Source organism: Dermacentor variabilis, chromosome 1, assembly GCF_050947875.1.
Source record: "Dermacentor variabilis isolate Ectoservices chromosome 1, ASM5094787v1, whole genome shotgun sequence".
Classification (NCBI taxonomy): Eukaryota; Metazoa; Arthropoda; class Arachnida; order Ixodida; family Ixodidae; genus Dermacentor; species Dermacentor variabilis.
The window spans coordinates 289,694,171-289,717,242 of NC_134568.1; the positions used below are offsets into that span (position 1 = coordinate 289,694,171).

General features: G+C 43.9%; 1 protein-coding gene across 4 annotated transcripts in view; it reads right to left on the bottom strand.

Moving 5' to 3' along the window:
- Window positions 1–3,291: 3,291 nt before the first annotated feature.
- The window catches only part of LOC142567078 (spermatogenesis-associated serine-rich protein 2-like), a 61,488-nt gene continuing 41,707 nt past the window's right edge, over window positions 3,292–23,072 (bottom strand). For all 4 annotated transcript variants that reach the window (XM_075677817.1, XM_075677816.1, XM_075677815.1 and 1 more), the window contains exon 15: window positions 3,292–5,154. In XM_075677817.1, coding sequence (XP_075533932.1) covers window positions 4,783–5,154 — 372 coding nt within the window. In that variant the 3' untranslated portion in view covers window positions 3,292–4,782. The remainder of the gene's footprint in view (window positions 5,155–23,072) is intronic.

A 23,072-nucleotide genomic window follows, 5' to 3' on the forward strand; every position in this document is an offset into this window, starting at 1 on the left:
CCTTCTGCCACACAACGATAACCGTCATCTGCCTTCATGCGTTTCCTTTCTTTAACGCTGCGAGCCCGGAACTTTCCAGTAACGAACGGCATGCGCGTTATCAGCATGGAACAGTTTACCCCCTTTGGAGTGCCCCTTCTGATAACGCGCGTGCCGTCCGTTACTGGAAAGTTCCGGGCTCGCAGCGTTAAAGAAAGGAAACGCATCAAGGCAGATGACTATTATTGTTGTGTGGCAGAAGGGGCACGCCAAAGGGTGTAAACTGTTCTTAGAGTGTAGAGTGTGCACTCTAAGAAAAGTTTACACCCTTTGGAGTGCCCCTTCTGCCACACAATAATCGTCATCTGCCTTGATGCGTTACCTTTCTTGAAAACGCGGCGCCCGCTACTTTCCTGTCGGGAATGCTATCATGCTGATAACGCGCATGCCGTTCGTTACTGGAAAGTACCGGGCTCGCATCGTTAAAGAAAGGAAACTCACCAAGGCAGATGACGATTATCGTTGTGTGGCAGAAGGGGCACTCCAAAGGGTGTAAACTTTTCTTAGAGTGTACACTCTAAAAATGTTGATGTGCAGATTTTTCTAGTGTTCAAGTTGTCAGAGTGTCTCACCGCTTAACATTTATTGGTCTGAGCGCCTGGGCTTAAGGGCTTGCTAGCAAAATGGCAAATTCATTGGCAAAAGTGTCACTAGCTAGGTGATCGTTATTCAAATTCTCCAGTCATCACCTTCCATCACAGCATTTAGATTTCGGAAGCAAGTATGATGCCACGTAACCTTTCTGTCCAGTCTCGTGAGAAAACCCCAGATTTTCAGCATCTATTCCATTCCTGAAAAGGTAAACTTGCCAGCACTTCTATAAACTTTTATTTATACAGGATTAATGGTGGGCCTTCACTGCTGGTGCCCTCTTTGAGGGAAAGGTGAGGTCATAGATTGCAGTTTAGTCCGTTGCTGACTATTTTCTGCTTTACAAAAGTCCTTGAAACATTGATTCACTTTGAACACAAATGTAACCATTTCTGTTCTTGGGTGCCGCTCTTCAGCACACTGACGGGAATGTTTGCTCAACCATTCAGGAATTTTTTTTTTTTAGGCTGTATGCAATTTTGGGGCTAAATTCAATATTTTATGCTAAATTGAGACCAATATATTTGTTATGTTTTTAATCCTTAATTTTTTTAAATCACCCTCCACATGCTTTTTTTTTTGGTACTAAGGCACCTATGCTAAAATTCCATGTAATTTTTAAATTTAAAGTTATGCAGATCCAATGCACATGTTGTTGGTACCTACTAGAAGCAGCTAATTAAATGCTATAAGCAAAACTAAAATATGCACTGAGCGTAACTGTCTTTATTGTCATCCTACATTGCAATGTGTAATCTCATACAATGGGTATGTTTGTACGTCACATAGGACACACCTTTAATGCTATGCAATTTTTATGTTTAAGAACTATAAACTGTTCACAAGCTATGCCAAAATGCAGGCAGCAGTTCATGCAAACAAACACTGCCATACATCAATGTGGTGATGTCACAAGGATTAAGGCGATGCTTTGTTTGTCGAGGGAATAATGGTGAGGAGAGGTATTCCCAGAGAAGTATGATGTCGATCTCGTGCATAATTAAAACAAGTGACATAAAAAGCAGTTAGTACTTGACTATCATTCGCCTATTTCATTCCAGCTTCTGCGGCCAAATGTAAACTGGCATGCACACATACGCTTTTGAGTAAATATACTCTCACGTACACATGCTGCATAGCGTGATGCATGTGGCAATCATCCCAAACAGCTACTGGCGTTGGCATGAGAGAAGTATGCGTGTGGTTGTGGCCCAATGGTTAGCATTAGGCTGTTGAGCAGGAATAAAGGTAGAAGTTTGGCAATTCCATCTTCGGGCACGCATTTCCTTCACTTTCTGTGGGTGAGCTATTCGGCAGGACAGTAGCAGCAACACCCAACAGCCATTGTCGACAGAGTCTAGGAGGGTTCACCTAGAAAGCTTGAACTTCTTATTTTTTTTTGCTAGATAATTAAGCCAATTCTAGAGAATTCCGTACATGTAGGCATTGATTACTGTCACTGTAAGCGACTACAGTACATCGTTGATACGCTCCTGTTTCGTACAATTTCCCAGCACTAGCGATCGCGATAGACAAAAAATAAAAGACCCAATACAATGACGCTTTTAACAGTTAATATGCTCCCGGAAAACACAATTTTTCGGCACCAACGTTCAGTACATCGCCAAACTGCGGTCATATGCTGTGTTTTCCGGCTGCCAGGTCACAAGTGAACAAGACGCAAGGCACGTACGATCGAGAGCAGTAGGTGCCCATGCACGGAAGCTTTCCCGCAGCTGGCCAGTACTCGCTGGCTCCTGTCACTTTAAAATGCTGGCACGCACTCAGTTTCCTCTTCCGGTACTAGCAAATCTCGCGGGTTGTCGCATGCACTCTATTGTGATAAGCCTTTACATCCATCTATTTCACAACGCACAAATCCAAATGCACCATTGTTCCAGCTGCTGGAGAATGCACAAAGCGAGAGTCATGTTTCGCTCTGGCGGCATCGTATACCAGCATTGCCCACAAGCTCCATTTCGTTTTAGTTTGCCGTGGCCGTGAAGAAGCTGCTGGCTCAGGCCGAATGCAGAAAGTGCAAACGTCAGCCTGTCGAAGCCACACGCGCCAGTATCTCGCGCCGCAACATTTCATGCGACACTTCACATTTTGTAGATGTCAACTATAATATAGTCTGTAAAATCTTGGATCTCAGATTGTACGTTTTCCTGGTTAGAATGTTTTCCCAAAAACGTATGAACGAGGTTCTAGTACTGCTATTCTGAAAGTACTTCCACAGATTCCTGCAAATGAACATGGCCAGGTACACTGACCAACTTAATACCACATGCAATTGCAACATATGTGCTAAAGTTATTTGAAAGCGATGTTTGGCTAGCGAAACTCAGCTAACCATGCAGGGCTTACTGGCAATCTTCACACACTTTCCGATTGCTGCAATTCTATTAATTTTGCAGGCAAGAATGATGTTCTCTTATTGTAGATGTCACTAGGTATCCCACAAACATCTGTAATGTGCAACAAGCTTTATATTCGTTCATGCAATGTTAAGAAAATGGGATTTTAATGTTATTTTTTAATGAGCACTGAAAGGCTAACAGGTACAATGCTTACATTGTTCCTTTGCAGGTAATTTCTCCCTACTGTCAATTGCGCTGCAGACTTGCATGTAAAAAAAAATACACTGTAAACTAGGCGGACTCAGGCACCAAGCAACTTTTATTTTGTTCAGTGGACAGAGTACCAAAATGCAACACTTTACTTTGTTTACTAGGCAGAGTTAACTGCCTTGCAATGCAAGAACGAAAGTGCTTGCAAGGAAGAGACTGCTTCCATGTCAATATACAGACACATAACATTCTAGGTAAAAGTGTATTAAATAAAACTTGGACAATAGTGTGCATTCACAGGAAGTATGCGTGGAAATGATTGCTCAAAACATTTGTAACACAGAGATAAGATAGGGCAGCTTAACCCTTCTTGTAACCTAAATGAGTATCGCCAGCCATATCCAGGAATGGATGTAAAGTACATAAAAACACAAAAAAAAAAAGCTGCTAAAGGCACTCCATAGTGTATAAAGTCGTAACTAGTGTCCTGTTCAGTGGCTCAAGACATAAAACAAGTGACATAAAAAGCAGTTAGTCTACTCAACTATAACAACATAGTCTGCACCACACATTGCTGAATATACAAAAGCTCCGTAACATAACGCTTGCTACAACTTAGGCTTAGTAAAATACGCACATCCTGAAAAGTTTAGATGTTGGGTATAAAGGGTTAGCGTTACACTTGTAACGTGCACACAATTCATTCCCAATTTTAATTATGTACACAACCTTTATATAATATTTATGTATATACAGATGTACATGCCAGAGAAAATTAAATACTTCTAACAAAGGAAGACTTGTAGACCTACTACAGAACACAGTAAAAATATATATATATATATATATATGTATATATATATAAAAATAACACTCGAGAGAGGCCAGCAATTAAACTCAGCAATTTTATCTGTGCATGCAAAAACATAGGTGAAACAACAAAGTGCAGAAAGAGTTCCTTGAGACGCTGACCTATCAGGAAAAACCTCTGCACAGAACATGGCAACTCAGGTTCCTGTCGCCACCTAACAGAGCACATGAACCAATGGAGGCAGGGTTACTGTGCAGCTCTTGTAAGTGAAGGAAGCAGCTTTCACCAAATGGAATAGCACTATTCAGAATCTGCAGTAGGGGCTCTGGGCAGGAACAGGAAGGATTGGTGGGAACTACTGTGCACTTCTAAAAAAAAAAAAAAAATCCTGTGAGACTGGGCACACATCCAAACCTATGACTGTGTCAATGTGCTGATGAACCACAAGAATGCCAGCACCCCCCCCACTTCAAGCCCTTACAGCACTCCCAGGAGGTCCCACATCAAACTGTGTTAAGGCACACACTACAAGAAACCCAAGGTTATGCCTTTTTGTCATTTGGCACAAGCCATAGAGAACCAGGCACAAACAAGTGCAAGAAGAGGGGAGGGGGAGCACACATGTACACTTCCTGGTGCCTGGACATGATATTGCACTGCCACAGAAAGAAAAAAAAAAGAAAAGGAAATAAAGGGGGGAGGGGACACCCAGAGTGGGGAAACGTCCCGGGACAATGGTGCTCCAAGGAAAAAAAACGAAAGATTAATGGCCTAAAGTTGGCCATTCAATCCATCCAGTGAAGGCTTGCTAGTGCTGTCCTCATCCCACGAGTGGCGGCCCAACTCAATTGTGTGGCGGCCTAGCTCAGCCGTGTGGCGGCCCAACTCGGCTGTGTAGCGGCCACGGCCTGTGCCACCTGTGTTGTAACGGTGAGGCCGGCCTCCACCCCCATATCCACCCCGGCCACCGCCACGATCTGAACCTCCATAGCGTGCGTCATCTGGCCGGCGGCCACGGCCACCACGCGAGTAGTTGCCTGAACGAGAGCCACCAGGGGAAGAGCCAGTGTAGGTGCTGCGGTGGCTATTGGTGTACACCTTGGCAGAACGGCCATCTGAGGGACGACTATAGCCGCCAGTCCCCTGCGAGAGAGACAAGCACTTTATCAAGAGGCCCAATCATCCACACCAAAATGTTCAATTTGCTTCTACATTTAACAATGGGGCATTGCATTCTGAAGCTACACCCGAGTTAACAGACCTCTCCCAGTGCATGCAAAGAGTGCCAGTAACGCTGTGAATGACAGTGGCAAACATGCAGTAGGGCCCTGGGGCACGATCGGAGATATTTTGTTCGATACGCGTTCTGTTCGGTTACTGCAGCGTCACTAAGTGGCAGTATGCAAAATTTGTGACAATGGGGTGGAGAAGGCAGCCAATCAGGAAGCGGTGACCTCCCCGGAAGTTTACTCCCGTTGTTTGTCGTCTGCTTGCAGACAGTATACTACAAAACGAAATGTTTCTCGTCTTCCAAATGAATGAAATCTTTATCTAAAAAAAATGCATTTCTTCTTCTCAAGCCCAAACACGTTTTCAAATAGTAGTACGTGCGACTACAGCAATTCATAACCATTAGTTTCTTTGCGTTGTCCCTAGGTGGTGTCGCGCACAGCGAGAGGAAAAACGAAAGAAAACGATGGGAAGAGTGGCGCACTTTTCAAGAGGTAGTGACAACATTCCAGTGGCTCGCTGGCACCGATGATGGGGTAGATTTCACTGTACAACCAACAAATTATTTGTTTCAAGAAAATAAAACGACGCCGGAATTCACTTACTGCCATTTCTTCAAACGCGTTTCGCACCGCCACCCGCTCTCCTCCTTCCTCTAGAAACACCAGCGCAACAACCTAAGTTCCCAACGGAAGCGCCATTTTCTCGAATTAAACTATGGATTGGATTCAAACGTGCCATGCCGCAGCCGCCTGTTGGACCCAATCCAATCCACCAGACGTGTCATGCGAAGCCGTATGATCACTCTAAACTTCCCAGCTCCCGTCGCGTTCGGCGCCTAGCAGACAAAATGCTCGGTGGGAGGATGATTGACAGGAGCGTGTCGTCATTTTGATGTCACCAAAAACGTGGCTGCGCCCTGCGGATGGTGACGTCGGCGCGGAGTAGGCCAATTGCACGTGCCGGTAACCGAACGAACGCGCCGAACAACCGTCTCCGATCGCACCCTTGGTTGTAAAAACGCAGCCACCGCCAGGTCTTGGCATGGTGAAGTTGCACAGCGCAGTCCTTGGTGCTGGTGTCACCCCATGGATGCGTGCACCTTTTTTTTTTTTTTTGTGAACCTCCACGATCTCCTTGCAAAATTCTTATATAAGGTGCACCCCAACTTTACTGTGAAATTTCTTGAATTTTTGGTGCGCGTTATACACGGTGTGTCTAATGTCTACACAGTGTAAACCAAAATTTGTGCACAAGTGTTCGACATGTGCAATTTTTTCGCATGATGGCACGCGTGCGGCGTGGCTTACTGCGTGGCTTACTGCGTGGGGCGGCTCGGACGTAAATCAGCCTTTACTCATTGCCGATGGCTGATAATGGCTCGTGGTGACATTTTACCTCATGAACACAGCATTTTTTTTCGCGCCTGAAGCGACATAGAAAATGTAATTTTACGGCTCTTGTGTGGCTGACACGCAGTCGTAATGCCGAGACCATGATGTCAGAGACCTTTGCAGAATGGCAGCATGCCGCAGTAGTTTCCGAAGTTTATGCTTCCTGCCAACTAGAATGCTTCACTCTTTTGTGCAGAATACAGTCACGTCTCGCTGGCAGTAAAATATATCACAAGCTCTCTAATAAAATATAATGGCTGCGCTTGCAGTCTCGAAATGACAGATGATCGGAACTGGGTGCAGTTTTGAAAGAACTACATGACACCGTATGTATTTCATTCTTTAGATGGACGTTTTTAACGGAAGTTTGCAGCTAGGTGCGGGAATGCAGCAGGAAGAAAAATGATACTGAAAATCTAGTTTTCAGACCAAAGTGCTGCTGAATTGTTACTACTGATGCCATCTTCAATGCGGCTAATTTTTGAGCATTTTTAAGGGCGAGTGTATAACGAACTACTGATATAACAACCACTTTTCACAGAACTGTTGAGTTCGTTAGGAATGTGTTCGACTGTATATGCACAAGTAAAAATGAATGAGATGTGATAATCAATGGGCACATATATCTATGTGCCATCAGTGCTGTCTGTGCCATGTGCTGAAAAAAGTTTTCAGAAGCATAACTCCAGGATCCGTTACCTGTAATAAACAAAGATGGCTACGATATCCACCCAGGTTCACGGCAGCTCTTTCGCTTGGTGCTGTGCTAAAGTTTCTGGTCTGTGGCATAGAGTCGAGGTGTTTCGTCGAAGCCGAAAGGAGTCCTTGCTGCCGATTACCTTAGTCTGATCGGTCTTCCGTATTTCAGCGATGAAACCGCGGCAATCATTGCACTGCGCATGCAAACATCCGGCCTGTCTAGCACACCGCATCAGTCTTTTTTTAAAGACAAGGGGACAAGGAGGTGAAAGAAGGGAAGTATTTGCCTATGAAAGGTGCAAGAACTTGTTCGTGGCGTTGTTCCACTGCTACAGATACGATACTTGACCATTTTTGAGCTTCATAGGCAACTCTGAACTGTGACTCATGATGCACTATATCACATAGCGTCCCACAACATATAGGCACTAGCGTCTGCCCTGCTTTCACAAGGTAAATACAGATACTGTGCACTGATATACCAACGCTAAAAACTGTTAAGTTAGCTAGTCAGTACGTCTTCGGATAAAAACTGAGCATTCGTTTGCGAGTCGGGTTGCACCCTTCTCTTTATAGTTAGCTGATCCGTGTGATAAGGTAGTCTGCGTCTGACTGGCGCTTGTTCGTGCTCGGTGAAATGTGAGAAATAAATAACCAATTGGACCGAATCGCGTTTCTTCAAATAGGTTTCCAAAATATGGTGAGGGTTTTCGTTTGAGAAAGGTCGCTTGTATTAGTGTAAATGCACGACTTGGAAACGAATTGAACCAATTATAATCAAATTTGGTTGTGTGCACAGCGTCTGAAAGCAAACTAGCAGTGCTGCGCCCAGGCTAAATGCTCCCACTATGAAACGAGCGCTGTTTGCAGTTGCTTCTAAATTTCTCGCGAGAAAATAAGGTGACAACTCACCACATTGAAAGACAAAACAGCATTTTCTGCTTAGCATGCAATCAAAATGATATGTTGCCTCGCGGCATAACATGTGTCATGATCAACTCAGACTTTCTGAGCTAGTTATCATTACTGCTACCGGTGCCCGCAGACAAGTATGTTAGTAAGAATATTCCTGCTGCTTAAGGCATTAGTAACAGTAATGCTGGGGCAGAAAACTAAACTAGCCAAACTAAACAAGGCTTAAGTGTGCACCACTAATTTATTAAAGCACGAGCCTAAACAAAGTACACTCTGCGAGATTTGAAATGCCAGCGACCATATTTAAAATATATAAAAAGAAAGCAATGGTCAATTCACTGGGAATAAAGGAGTCATCTCGAGAGAAGTGTTTTCAAACAAACCACCTCAGCGTCAGTCACCTTTTCCCCAAATGTGCAAGTTTCTTATCCATGTTGCCCTCTGCTGAGTGTCGTTTGCTACTTTCGGGAAACAACGAAATGCTGTCCTTCCACTGCGATGACACACATAATAGTACACAGCAAAATTCTTTCAATATCTGCTTCTTTTTTTTTTTAGGCTTTTGTGTGGCTGCATCACGACGATTTGAGAACTACGAGGCAATGTTACAGCGCACGCTGCAATGCGAGAACCTACAGCTGAGCCTAGATTTGCTGGTTCTCGGTGTGCCTGCTAGGTGGCGAGCATTTAGGTGGAGTTACGAATAGGCTGATGCATGAGCTACTGGCATGTTTTTAGGTACCTGGAAGAGCAAGCGCTTTGCCACAGAGAATGTGCATGTGTTACTATAATATATTTACCAGTGCCACACAAAAGGCAATCCCCTCAAATTATCATGTTTTATCATCCATCCCACGGATCCTGAAAAAAAATGTGAACTTCCTGTTGTGTTATTGTTGATGCCCTTAACGACATCAATTCAGTGCTTTGATGATACACATTAACAAGAAATATTGCCCTTCTCAAGTTGAAAGCAGCAATGGGAGGCAGCAAACATTGGGCGCAATGACAATACCATGCAATGGATTCTGTACAAAAGCACATTTTGGTTATTTGCATGATGATGGCTGATAGTTTGACAATTTTTATCTTGTATATTGATTAAGATTACTGTGTAATGGGACACAAGGTAAATTCACGTTGATGCAATGCAAATGTTTCTCCAAAGACCGGTTATTGTTGCTTTTGCACCATGAAACTGTGCAAATCTGCTGTAAACATTCGTTTTTGAAGAGCAATAAAACTTGCTGTGTCATCTACAGACGCGACATTTTTACGAAATCACCATATGCTGGCTTAAAGGAACCATCCACATGGTAAAAACAATGCATTATTGTGCCATATTTTCTAAGCACAGTTTTCAAGTGCTGTCACTTCCGAAAATTGCCATACCAGAAATCGTGGTGGCAGGAATTGAGACAAGCACCACTCTTATGCAAGGAGATCTGGCCGGCTGAACATTTTTTGCCAGCTATAGTCTGCTCCTTTAGCGTGGCAGATGGGCAGGGCGACTGGTGACCTCATGGTGCTTGCAAACGGGGGAGGTCTATAGAGAGGGCTCAAGACAAAATTTGACAAGGTGTTCTTTAGCTACAACAAAATACCAGTGCCTATGTGCCTTGCATTTTCATCCTAATTTAAATGCAAGCTGCTATTATCGCGAATAAACCTTGCAGTCTATAGCTCAATTTAACAAAAGAAGCCCCTTAACTTTCATATCAAATAATCACATAATATACCCATAATTCAAAACAATTTCTTTTCTTTTTATAGGGCAGCAAGACATTGCCATCACATTATGCTGCTGACCAGAATACTAGATGCTTTGCTTAGCAACGGCACTTGCAATACAATGTACTTTCAAAAGGCTGTGCCTGTGAACAACTTTTGTATTTGCATGTACCAACATTGACACAGCAATGCTGTCATGCAACATGCTTTCTTCAGCAACAGCAAGCACAATGTTATGACAGCTTCAAGGCAGTATGCCACAAAATTGAGGTTTTTGCCAAACACCATGCCAACCTTTCTACTTGTCAGCTACGCACCATGCCTTCATGAAAGGAAACACACAAGTGCACAAGTCTGTGCTTCATGTCGGCGCTGCCTGCAGGTGGCTGGGAAAGGCTCTAACCTACTAGAGGCATCTTCAGACAGCCGGAAGAACTATGAATTCCAAGCCATGGCCAAGATAGAGTACAAAAAAGCTCAAAATGGTACCAGTAGTTGCCTCTAGCCCAAGTAAAACTTGTCACAGCTACCCAGAAGCGGCACCGTAAGCAGCTGCTGCAGATCACAGGACATGCACTCCCATGTCTCATTTCAAAAAGGTGGTGTGTGTACGTTGTTTGTTTGCTGCATCAAATGCTAGTTTTTTAGCATCAAGACCACTGTGTTTAGTGTTATCCTGTTCCCAGCTGTCTTGAGCTCAGACTTACCCCTATGATACCAGGGAAAACATGGGGAAGGCGGGAGATGAAAATTCAAGACGATGAGCAAAAGGAGAACATAGTGAAAGCTGGATCCAACCTTTCCACAAGTGGAGTTGTCTTTTTCAAGGCGACATATGCTTTCCTCAGCACAGCATATATAGGTACGGTTCTTCTAAAGGGGAAAGAGGGATAAGGCGGGTGAGCGAGGCAACGAACGAGTGTGTTAGCGGCGAGGGTGTAGAATTAAAAAGAGAGGTGTGCTATTCAATGTCTGTGGAGGAATATGAGGTAATGTCATGTGTCAGCCGGTTGACTTGTCGCTGTAGGTTCCCTTTTTGGTGGAAAGGGCCTAGATGATGAGAGGGGAAGGAAAGGATTATGTGCTCTGTTGGAGGTCAGATGCCCAGTGCCATACCTGCCTAATCTCCCAATTTGTCTGGGAGACTCCCAAATTCTGAACAATCCTCCAGAATGTACAGATATAGCCATAAATCTCCATCAAAACTGCCCCAACCCCACCATAAAATCATGCAGCCCAGTTGTATCATCATTGCAATTATGCACTACGTAGTAATAGCTGCAGCTAGATTTAAATCCAAGCCATTTGTGTGTAGGCACTGCAGGCGAAACTCGATTCACTTGATCAAGACATGCATTGAGGAGTGTGCATGAGGCAGAGGTCTACTATGCACTGCATAGTGGACTCACGGGAATCTTTAGCTCCGGGGCAACTCTGACACCACCTATTTAAATACATGTAAAACGCAGAAATGCTTTTATGATGCAACCTCATGACCGATTTGAGTGACACTTGTTGAATTTAAGAGAGAAAGTTCAAGAAAGTAGGATGCAGAATTTTGATTCAGGCCCTGAATTTTTTCAAATTTCAAAAAATTGGCAAGGTTAAAAAAGAAAAAGAAGCACAAGGCTCACAAATCTAACTGTACCAAAAACAGATATTGCAACTCTCTAAACTGCATCCATTAGAGCATCTTAAGCGGAATAATTTGATTTAGCAATTTATATGCTGTGTGAATTCATTGTAACGTTTACGAGGGTTTTGCAAAAGTCCTACTCGCATATTAGTGGTTTATTTGAGAGAGATGCATAATACATCAATTTTGTCTATTTTAGATGTATTATTAGATGCACTTTACAGAATCATGACAGTTCTGATTTACACAGTCGTAAACTTCATATGTTTGTTCAATAAAAATGTGAAATTTTCAACAATTTTTATAATAATAATAATATTTGGGGTTTTACGTGCCAAAACCACTTTCTGATTATGAGGCACGCCGTAGTGGAGGACTCCGGAAATTTTGACCACCTGGGGTTCTTTAACGTGCACCTAAATCTAAGCACACGGGTGTTTTCGCATTTCGCCCCCACCGAAATGCGGCCGCCGTGGCCGGGATTCAATCCCGCGACCTCGTGCTCAGCAGCCCAACACCACAGCCACTGAGCAACCACGGCGGGTAACAATTTTTATAAAAAGGTTAATGGCTTAAATCAAAATTACGAGCAACGGCCACTAGATTTAAGCTTTTCTTTTAAATGCAACAAGCCTCATCAAATTTGGTGCATTGGTTGTTGAGAAAGAAAGATTTCTCCGTTCCCATTTATTTATATTGACACCGCAGAGTTAAAGCTTCCGTTAAGTCAGCTTCGCTGCCATACAGCTACGTTATGCGGTGAGGCATATTTCTTTAATTACGACGCATATAAATACCTAAAAAAATTTTTTTTATCACAATGGGCAAAACACATCAAGAATAAGCATAATCATTGAAAAGAAAAAAAAATATATTTTGCCGAAACTTTTTCAGCATAGGGGGGGAACAGCAAACGGAAAACGAAATAGGCTTCACCCCAAGCCACCTGTGGCATTGTTTGGAATTTGTACTGACAGTTCTCATCATATGTGAACCATAAGTATACATTTATATTGCTTTACATCATGTGCATGACACCACTGCACCCAGGGATCTTGCATCAGTCTGTCTCCTCTGACCATGCTTTCAAGTCCTGTGTTCCTGCTCTACATCAACAAAGGATGATGATGATGACACTTGCTGCCTGTCATTCAGTGTTGGCCAAAGACATTTAGAAAGAAACTTCATGCTCAATACTGAAACTCAGCATGAAAAAAAAAATGTTTGTCTAGTATGTTGCCTGTAGGCAACATTCGTCAATAAAGGGTTAAAAGAAGCATATTTAAGCTGACTTAGGAGAACCGGCCATAATGAAACACATATTAGACCTTTGCCTCACGGGCATTATTCACCGCACGTCTCGACCTGAAGTGAACTCAGGCCGACATTGCCCTAAACACAAAAGGCTTGGATTTCAATCTGGCTTGGGCTAGCTAATTAGCATATAATGGCAATTACAATGTGGCTGTGCTGCATGATGCGGATGCCTTGTGTGTGTTCTTTTTCACGGTGGGGTTGGGGCAGTTTTTCAAGATATTTATGGCCATGCACATACAATCGAAAGGATTGGTTGGAATTCGGGAGTCTCCTGGTCAAATCGGGAGAGTTTGTAAGCATGCATGCGACTGCCACCGCCTCTTTCGGTGACATGAATAGTCTCCTTTTTCATGTCTGAAGCCATGCTGTGCTTGCCATGCATATTGATCAGATTAAATAAAAGACGCTGTAATAATTAATTATCCATGCCAGTTTCGAGGAATTGAGACTTTATATCACAATTACAGAGTCAACAGCTACTTAAAAAGTTAGTACTACTTGGACCACACTTCAGTTTGGGAGCAAAATAAGCTGCTGCACATGAGTTTTTATATATAAGGTTATCAAGTGAAGAAGTACAGATAAAAAAAGAAGGAAGGAAGGATGGAACAGTATTGCCATATCTTATGTCTTACTCAACATAAATAAGAAGTGCTAGAATGGATGGAAATTGCAGAAGTCTGATGAATGTCATGAAAGTCATGAAACTGAACAATCACGCCACTTCTCTCCAGAGCTCTTTAAAGGGCGCCTCACCAGGTCTGGCTATTTTGAACTGACAAGCGCAGAGCATACAATGTGTGATAACGATCGTGTCTGCAAAGTATTATATCTTTACGCACAGTGGAAAGGTCTGAAAATTCAAACCAAATACCATTTTTTTTTTTCTCGCGGACACCGCACTCCAAGCTGGAGAATGACATACACGTGCTGGTGCGCCTGCATACACGTGTTTGTGCTGTGGCCTCGCTCGTGGAGACACGCGACTTCCGAGAATTATTCAAGGCAACATCTATTATTTGTGTGATCTGTTGCTTGAGTTGATGAATTGAAGTTTGGAGAAACAATAAAACACGCAAACGGAATCTCTGCGCGCTTTTTGTTTTACTTCGCACCAAAGCAAGAGAGATGTACTTCTGCTTCGTCTGCTTGTTCCCACAGTCGTGCAGTCATGCGAGAAGGTACCGAAACTATGCCATGTTCTACCGTGTTCCAGTGTGTCATCATGCTCTGCGATCCGCTTGTTCTGCCTCACTATTCGTGTAGCACTGAATTATACCGCTAGCCATGTGTCCTTGTGCAAAGTGCACAAAACCGTGTGCTGCACGAAACGAGACAATCACAACAGCTGGCGCGCAATGCCGAAGAGAGAGAGAGAGAAGGCAGGGCCCCCCCATGACATGCCTCACGCGATCTTCAAGGTCCGGTATGGGAGAACGCAGGAAAGGAATTTCGCTTGCGGAAGCTAGACGGAGCAAGTGGAGAGAGTGTCTAATTTGTCAGTGAAGCTTGCCTCTTGAAATCATGGGCTCACGGCACTGAAATATTTCCGTCTTGGCTATTAATGAGCTGATTTGAAAAATTTTTGTGGCAGAAAGCTCCCTAGAGGACATGTAACAACTTCCAGTGTATAACCAAAGTTTGCTTGGAGTGGGGCCCTTTAACATAGCTGCTCTTTATATTTATCTTTTAATGCCACCTGGTGACTATTAATAAAACAATGCACTGCAGGAAAGGCTAATTAATTTGAAAAAAGTAATAATTAAACTGGAAGATTAGCCACACAGAGCAAGGTGTGTACATAACTCTATGCTCATTAATTTAGATGCATTTGGCACCACATTGCGGAATCTCTACAGCATATATTTCCACAAGCAAGATGACAATGGTGGTAGGAAATAAGTATAGTAAAAGCAGTGCTAGCATTTAATAAATATGAAATAGAGAAGTAGACAGGTATTCATTGATATGATCAACTGAAAAGACTGATGGCATGCCTTTTGTTAATACAGTGAACTTCAAGGGACCCAAAGAAATAGTGCACTTAACTGAAAGTTCATTAAGCTAAATAGTTACTAGAATATGGAACAGCACAGGGCACAGCAGACATCGAGTCAGAAGTGTGAAATGCAATTCATGAAGTTATGTACATCAATCTATACGAAGTGTGCAACAGCTACGTTGCTGCCTATATCATTTTGAAAAAAAAAAAAAAAAATCTAATTTTCATTTGCACAAGGTGCTCTTAAAGGGACCCTGAAACGCTTTTGACGATTTTCTACAAACGTACTGAGTCGTTAGAGTAGGTCCTTCTGATCATTAATTGACACATCTAAGTGCTCCGCGTAAAGCGTGTAATTTATTATAAGGTTTTAAAAACGCACATCGCTGCCGATCGCAGCACACTGCTCGGCAGAATTTTAAGCCAACCCTACCCATATGACGGAAATCACCCGTATGAGGTCAGTGAGGCAAGCTATCCGATTGGCTGACCAGGGCGCGTGATCGATAATTTTTCCAACTTTATGGTAAACGAATGATCTTCGTAAGTTGGAATGTTAGTTTATTTGTTCTTATAAAAAGAAAGTAACATAAAGAGAATGCACAAGAACAATTTTTCAGCACACTTAAGCACTTCCGGCACACAGCAAGTGTCGTCTGCTTGTGCTACAACATACTCCATTTTGACGAAAGCTCCGCGGTCAGTGTCGGTCTCAGTCTTTTCGCGAGCACTATGATTCGACTTTGTTGCCTTGTGGACTGCAAACATAGCGACTGGCAATATGTCAAGCTCCGACATCGTGTCCCTCTGCAAGGCAGCATATGAGCAAACTGGCTGCTGTGCACCGGACTGCCGTTATCCGATCGGCGCCAGGATTTGCGCGTTTGTGGCCGTCACTTTACACTAGAAGATTACTAACGCAATAGCGTTTCACGAGTCCGGTATTAGGGCAAACGCAAGTGCAAGGGGACGGGGTCTGGCCGCTTGACCATGCCGTAACGGGATGAGCCATGACATGAGAAGAAGGGCAAATGTGAATGGTTTGCACGGTGCAACCACCTGGTGGCACAGAGCTCAACCATACACAGTAGCAGCAACGATGTGTATTCTTCTTTGCTGCTGGTGTGTATTATTCGCAGGAGTGTAATCATCAACACGTTGTTTTTATAAATGTTTAAATGTTTTACACTTGGTTAGAGCAATATTGGCGCTTTGTTTGGATGTTTAAGCGCTGCGCCAACAAGTGTCTGGACCGTGCAGACCGATCAGGCCGCTCACGTACGCCTACGCTAAAGTTCCTTCATCAGCTTGAGTTTATGCCTCCAGTCATTTGCCGAAATGACCAGCTTGCCTGTGGTTACCGGAATACCTGTGGTTAGCGGAATACCAGACACGTTCGGCGCTACGACAGAATGCTCGCAACGCACGCTGCTTCGATAGCTCTCACTTGGGGTCGACGGCCAAGCGGCTAGCGGAGAGGTCTCACGCAGGCGGGCTCCAAAACAACCGGAAGTGGACGATGTGACATCGCATCGTGATGCAGAACCAGTGAAGGCGGAGCTTAGCTCCGCTCGCTCGGCGAATGAGTTGAGGAGGAAAAGCATGGCTAGGGAGGAGGGTAACCTCTAATCGCTTGTAGCTCCATTAATACGTAAGGCTTCACTTAAATTGTGGTGCGAATTTTCTACTTAAGCTGTACCCTACGCGTCCACAAAATTTGTCCAAACTGTTTCAGGGGCCCTTTAAAGTGCAAGAAGTAACAAAGCAGTCCAAAGAGTCCATGTTTCTGTGCACTCCCTCTGGCACAGCTTGTGTTGAGACATGAAGTCTCGCAACTTTCCAAGGCATCCTACAGCCTCAGCTAGAATTACAGGATTTGAATCTGCCTCTGCCTTGCATCTTTGTCGTCGCACTCTTCTTCTTCGGGACAAACACTGGAAACAATTTCCAGATCTAATAGTTCAGCACAGGTAACCAGCTCACAGTCACACTGCACATAGTCTTCAAACGAAGTGTTGCTGTCAATATCCAGCTATTGACAGACCTCTGTCCACATCCCGGGGTCTATCACCACATTGTGCTGTTCTGCACTCTCGCTTTCACCGCACAGGGGGAAGGCAGGATTTATGCCAGCAGTTTCTAATCGCAGCCGGTGTTACTGTTACGCCGCTGTAGGGGTAATTTGGAGGCAGTGAGCACTGGCTACGCCGGCATTGCAGAGCGCAAAACTTTGCTGAACTGATTTTAAAAATGAGCCCGGGTCCACTGATCAAGTTCGCTAACTGAAATATTCACTATTCAGAAATTTGTTTAGCTGAAAGCTTTTTCATAAAATACACAGGAAAATCGCTGGTGATTTTCTAAACGTTCATTCTTCTGAAATATTCATTAAACCGACGTTTGTACACTCAGAGTTTACTGTATTTTGTATGCATGTGGAGTAATCCATGCTGCAATCAGTTCTTTTGTTTGGCCAGTGCAAGGCCACTGATAAGAGATATACCACAGAAACTGACAACAACAAAAAGATCAAGGCCACTTTGAATTTGTCTTGCTGAGTATTGTTCAACTTGTTGACTACACTGTGAGTAATGACGTGGCCATTGCTGGACAAGTGTGCTGAAATAGCGGAGGTACACTCAATCAGAAAAAGCATTCTTGAAATGCAGAAGAGAGCATGAGAAGATGCCATAGTATAGCGCCGAACTACCTGAATGCCCCACATCAATTACATGGAGTGAGAAAAAACGGAAGCGTCAATACAGGTTTTGTGCAGGAAAAAAAAAAAAAACGCTTGTAATCTACGAAATGAAAATGAAGGTATGTTTTCACAGTAAGCATTTGTAAATAGATTTCAATGGCCTGTTGTCTTCTTTGGTATGTCAACCGAAATTTGGGCCTTTTGTTCCGTCCCATGAAATAAGTATGATCTATGAACAGCGTCTCACTGTAACTGAACCAGAACGTGATTTCAGAATATGATCCTTCCTGTCCTTCAGAAGTGTCTACCACGCTCAATATACATTTCAAATTTCAAGTATACTTTCACTGTACATAATCATAAAAGCATGCAGCTGTGCAAAATGCTGTTTTTCCACGAGAAAGAAGCTGGGCTTTTCACGACTTGGCTCAATGCAGGGCCTTGTCTAATAAAAGAATAGCACCTATTCAAAGCTGCTAAGCTATCTCAGAGTAATGCTTGTTAGTCAGCCTCAGCATCTCAGCATACTAACAGGCTGCTGATGAATAGGCGCATGTCTTGAAAATTGCCAAAAATAAGTTCTTACACAGGAATTTTCCATCCATGCCTCAACACCTTAAAAATTTTGGTACATTTTCAATTCTTAAAACAACAGCCATATTGCGCTCATTAATGACAACGGAAACAGCATTTCTGCAGGCCAGTGTCCAATTTTACTGAATGAAATTTCCTTGAAGCATTTTCCTGTAACAAAAAACTTTTCCCTCCTCAATTTACAACTTTACGGCTACACTGAAATGCTTCCAGTCTTTATAAAATATGAGGGTGTTGCGAATCTTACTAGGTCACTAATACCATCCTTGGCACCAAGTTGTGACAACATAAGTTCAAAGTTGATAAGAAGCACTGTCTGTTGCTCATCTATCATACTGACAAAGATTTTCCAACAATCACTCAATGTCTACTAATTTATGTGCCTATAAGCTAAATCACGTCCCATTACACAGTGTGCAATTCCATAAATACCTTGGCATTCACATTAGTAATAATCTAACATGGAATATCTATATATGTTGTTAACAATGCTAATGGAATATTAGGATACCTCTGCCACGGCCGTTCGATAAAAAAAAGGGTGTGGCCTGCTGAGTCAGGCAGGCTGCAATGGGAGCAAACGTGACAGCCGTAGTTGTATTCTCGGCCGCTTGACTGGGCCGAACAGGGCTAGGTGCAGGGGCTGGGACGCATCGGGCGATGGCGTTCCAAGAGAGTTTCTGACCTATTTTCTATGCCGATACGAGACAAATAGTCCCGGCTAGTGGCGCCTTGGCAGTGGATGACAGCGTTTTCTACACACGCGACCGCCCAAACTTTTTTTTTAATCCAGCAGCAGTGCCTCTGCCAAATCACCTTCTGCCGTTAAATTACAGTCAACTCCCGATAATTCGAAGCCGCTTAATTGGAATTTTCGGTTAATTAGAAGTGAAGTGCTGGTCCCGTCAGTTTTGCATGTAACCCTATAGAAGAAATCGCTCGATAATTCGAAGTCCTCATCCAGTAATATTGTTTAATTGGAAGTTAATTTTCAGCCGGGATCCTCAAGGTGACAGTCATTCTTTGGTAGAATGTGCAATTTTTCAAGTGTTGCAACAGTTCCGTGCTCCGCGTTGGTGTCATCGCCACCGCAGCCGCCCGCAACGCCATCCTTCTTGGAGCGGCGCGATTATTCATTGCTACGGCTGCCGTGGCCTCCGCGATCAACTCCGGCGGGAGGCGAAGCGGCTCCCGCCGGAGGCCACGCGCGGCTCCCGCGCGTGGCCGGAGCTGATCGCGGAGGCCACGCGGGTGCCATAGGTGCACGCAGCGCTGCATACTGGCAGTGGCGAGATTGTGCGAGATTAGTCTTGCAGCGTGCGCAGCGTATGTCGAGTGCCTTTGTGCGGGAAGCTCGTAGGCTAGGTTGTTCCACGAGTGATTCGGAATTGACTGTACCTAGTCGCGCAGTTTATAGCCATGGCAAACCGTGGCTCTTATCGCACGCTCGACCTGGCAACGAAAGTCGAGGTTTTGAAGGAAGTTGAGACGGAAGGTGCCGCCAAACAAGACATAGCGCGGAAGTACGGGACCAAGCCGAACACGCTCTCTAACTACATCAAGAACAAGCGCACAATAATGGATGCATTTGAGAACGACAAGTTCAAGACTTCTCGGAAGCGAATGCGCACCGGCGCTTACCCAGAGTTGGAGAAGGCTCTGCTGGTTTGGATTAGGGAGGCCAGGAGCAACAAACTTCCTCTCAGCGGAGACATCGTTGCGATGAAAGCCCGAACGCTTGCAGCAATGTTGGGGATCGATGACTTCGTTTCGTCAGATGGATTGCTGACACGCTTTAAAGATCGCCATGACCTGGTTTTCAAGAGCGTGTGTGGTGAAAAGGCGTCCGTTAACCAGGAAACATGCGCCACGTGGAAGGACGGAAAGCTGCGTGAATATCTCGCCGAATACAGACTGGAAGACATCTTCAATGCAGATGAGACTGCACTCTTCTATCGGCTTCTACCAGAGAAGACCCTGACATTCAAGGGCGACGACTGTGCTGGGGGCAAACGCAGCAAGGACAGAGTGTCGGTGCTGATCGCGGCAAACATGACTGGCACGGAACGATGTCGGTTACTTGTGATCGGGAAAGCCGCGAAGCCGAGATATTTTAAAGGCGTGAAGACGCTGCCTGTGGACTATGAGGCGAACAAAAAAGCGTGGATGACGGCCGAAATCTTCAAGAGCTGGATAAGCAAATTGGAACGCAAGTTTGCTGCTTCGAACCACAAGGTGTTGTTCCTTGTCGATCACTGCAGTGCTCACGTGAATGTGCCAGCCTTGAGTGCAATATGCCTCGCATTTTTGCCTACAAACACAACAGCTGTTTTGCAGCCAATGGACCAAGGCATCATCAAGAATGTTAAAGTCCTGTACAGGCGGCAGCTCCTCGAGCGCATGATTTTGTGTATGGATAGCTCCACAAAGTACGAGGTGAGCCTGCTTAGTGCCATCCACATGTTGGCGCGAGCATGGGATCGTGTGAAGCAAGAAACAATCGCAAACTGCTTCAGGCCTTGCGGTTTTGTGGCAGCTTCTTCGGAGGATGCCTCTGAAATTTCAGCGGAGGAAGCGTCAACAAGCGAACTTAAGAGGAAGCTTTAGCTCGGGCCCAACTCCGACGCGGCCTATTCAAATACATGTAAAACGCAAAAACGTTTTTCTGAAATAACCCCTAGACCGATTTTCATAAAATTTGTTGCACTTGTGAGAGAAAGTCAAATTCTAGTGACTCTTGGAAGCAGAATTTTGATTTAGGTCCTGGATTTTGTTCAAAGGATTTTCAAAAATTCTGGTGTTTGAAAAAAATAGAAGAACGAAGTTTACAAATTCATAACTCTGCATCAAAAACAGATATCGCAGTTCTGTAAACGGCATCCATTAGACCGTTGAAAGCGGACAAATTTGATTTGTCATTTTATATCTTACGTGAATTTGTTACGCTGTTTACAAAGGTTATGCAAAAGCTGTATTTACATATTACTAAATTTTTTGAGATTCATGTATAGCATATCAATTTTGTCCGCTTTAGATTTACTATTATATGCAATTCACAGAATTGTATTATTGTTTTTCGTTTCTGAGTTACAGAGTTGTAAACTTGATAGTTCCTTTTTTTGAAAATTTGCGATTTTTGCCAGTTTTTAATAAAAAATTAAAAGCCTAACTCAAAAATTGGAAACCAACAGTCACTAGATTTTAAGTTTGTCTTTTAAAGGCAACAAACCTCGTCAAATTTGGTGCAGTGGTTGCCGAGAAAAACGAATTCTCGTTTTACATGTATTTAGATGGGAGCACCCGAGCTAAAGCTTCCTCTTAACGGCACTGATTTTGGTGATGCTCTCGGGGACGTCAATTTTGAAGATTACGTCGCCGTAGACAAGGCGGTCGAAACGTGCGGTACGCTGACGGATAGCGAAATTGTAGAGATTATTCGGCCCCAGGAAGCGATCCAGGAAAGCGACGATGACGTTGAAGGCGAGCCGCAACCTAAGGCTGCCGATGTAGCTGCGGGCCTTGCTCTCGCGGAGCGCTTCTTTGCCACTGAAGGTAACGCGGAAGAAGCGTTCCGCCACATCTACAGCCTGCAGAACTTGCTTTCAGCAGCGCGATTCGGCAAGAAGAAGCAAAGCAAGATGACCGACTATTTTTCTTAGAGAAAATACTCGATTTCGCCACAAATAAAGTGCTGTTTTTTGTGTTTTGTGCTTAATTGGAAGTTCGTTTAATTCGAAGTTTTTTGCGGTCCCCGTGAACTTCGTATTAACGGGAGTCGACTGTAATCGTGTACAAAACAGTGGTTTGCACAAATCCAGAATCTGCTGCATAAGTCTGAAATTCATGTCACACTAATTTAGCACACTCTCTTGAAATGATCTAGAATATGAGGCCTGTCTCAAAAGTTCATGCAGCGAGTCAGCAAAAAAGCAGGAGAAGTTGCATTGTTGCACCTCTCTCTCTTACACGAAAGGATCCAGTTGACCTCCAGTATGAGCCAGCCCGATCGCAGCATGACAAGACAAAATTTGATGAATGCACTTTTTTTGCAACTCATTTTAAGTCTTGCTGCAGAAGCTCTATGGAAAGGAAGCTCTGAAGGAAAGAACTGTGTCCATAGGGTCAAAGTGTTATCGGAAAGGCCGTAAAGACCAGTAAAGACCCCAAGGACGATGTAAGATCAGCATGTCCCTCCACCTACATGTAGTGTAAGGATGAAAATATTGATCATGTGCATCCTCTTTTGCTCAATGACTGCCGAACGACTGACAGAATGATATCGGAAGCACTTGGTATGGGAAAGTCATCCATTCACCAGATTCTGACTGAAAATTTGGAAATGAAAAGCGTGTGTGTCAAGATGGAGCCAAAGTTTTGACGAAAAGAATGTTGCATTGACTGCAACGGTCGAGATGACAGCGATGAATTCTTGCAAAGGGTCATTACCAGCGATGAAATTGGATTTACAAATACACCATCAAGCTGAAGTAGCAGAGCAAGGAGTGGAAAAAAAAGAAAAGATTAAATGAGCCAAGGCAAAAATAAAACAGTGCAGAAGAACAAAGAAAAAGAAATCAGTCATGTTGACCGAGTTTTTTGACTGCCACAGAATTGCCAACCACGAATTGACACCTGAAGGTCAAACTGTCAATACAGCCCGCTACAGGGAAGCTATGAAGCACTCAAAAAATTGCGTGTGCCACATGCGCCCAAATTCGTCGAAAGAGGTGCAGTGGATTATGCATCACAACAATGCTCCTGCTAACTGTATTGATAGTGCACAAGTTTTTGGCACGCAATTTCATCACTGTGCTGGAACACCTTCCCTACTTGCCAGATTTA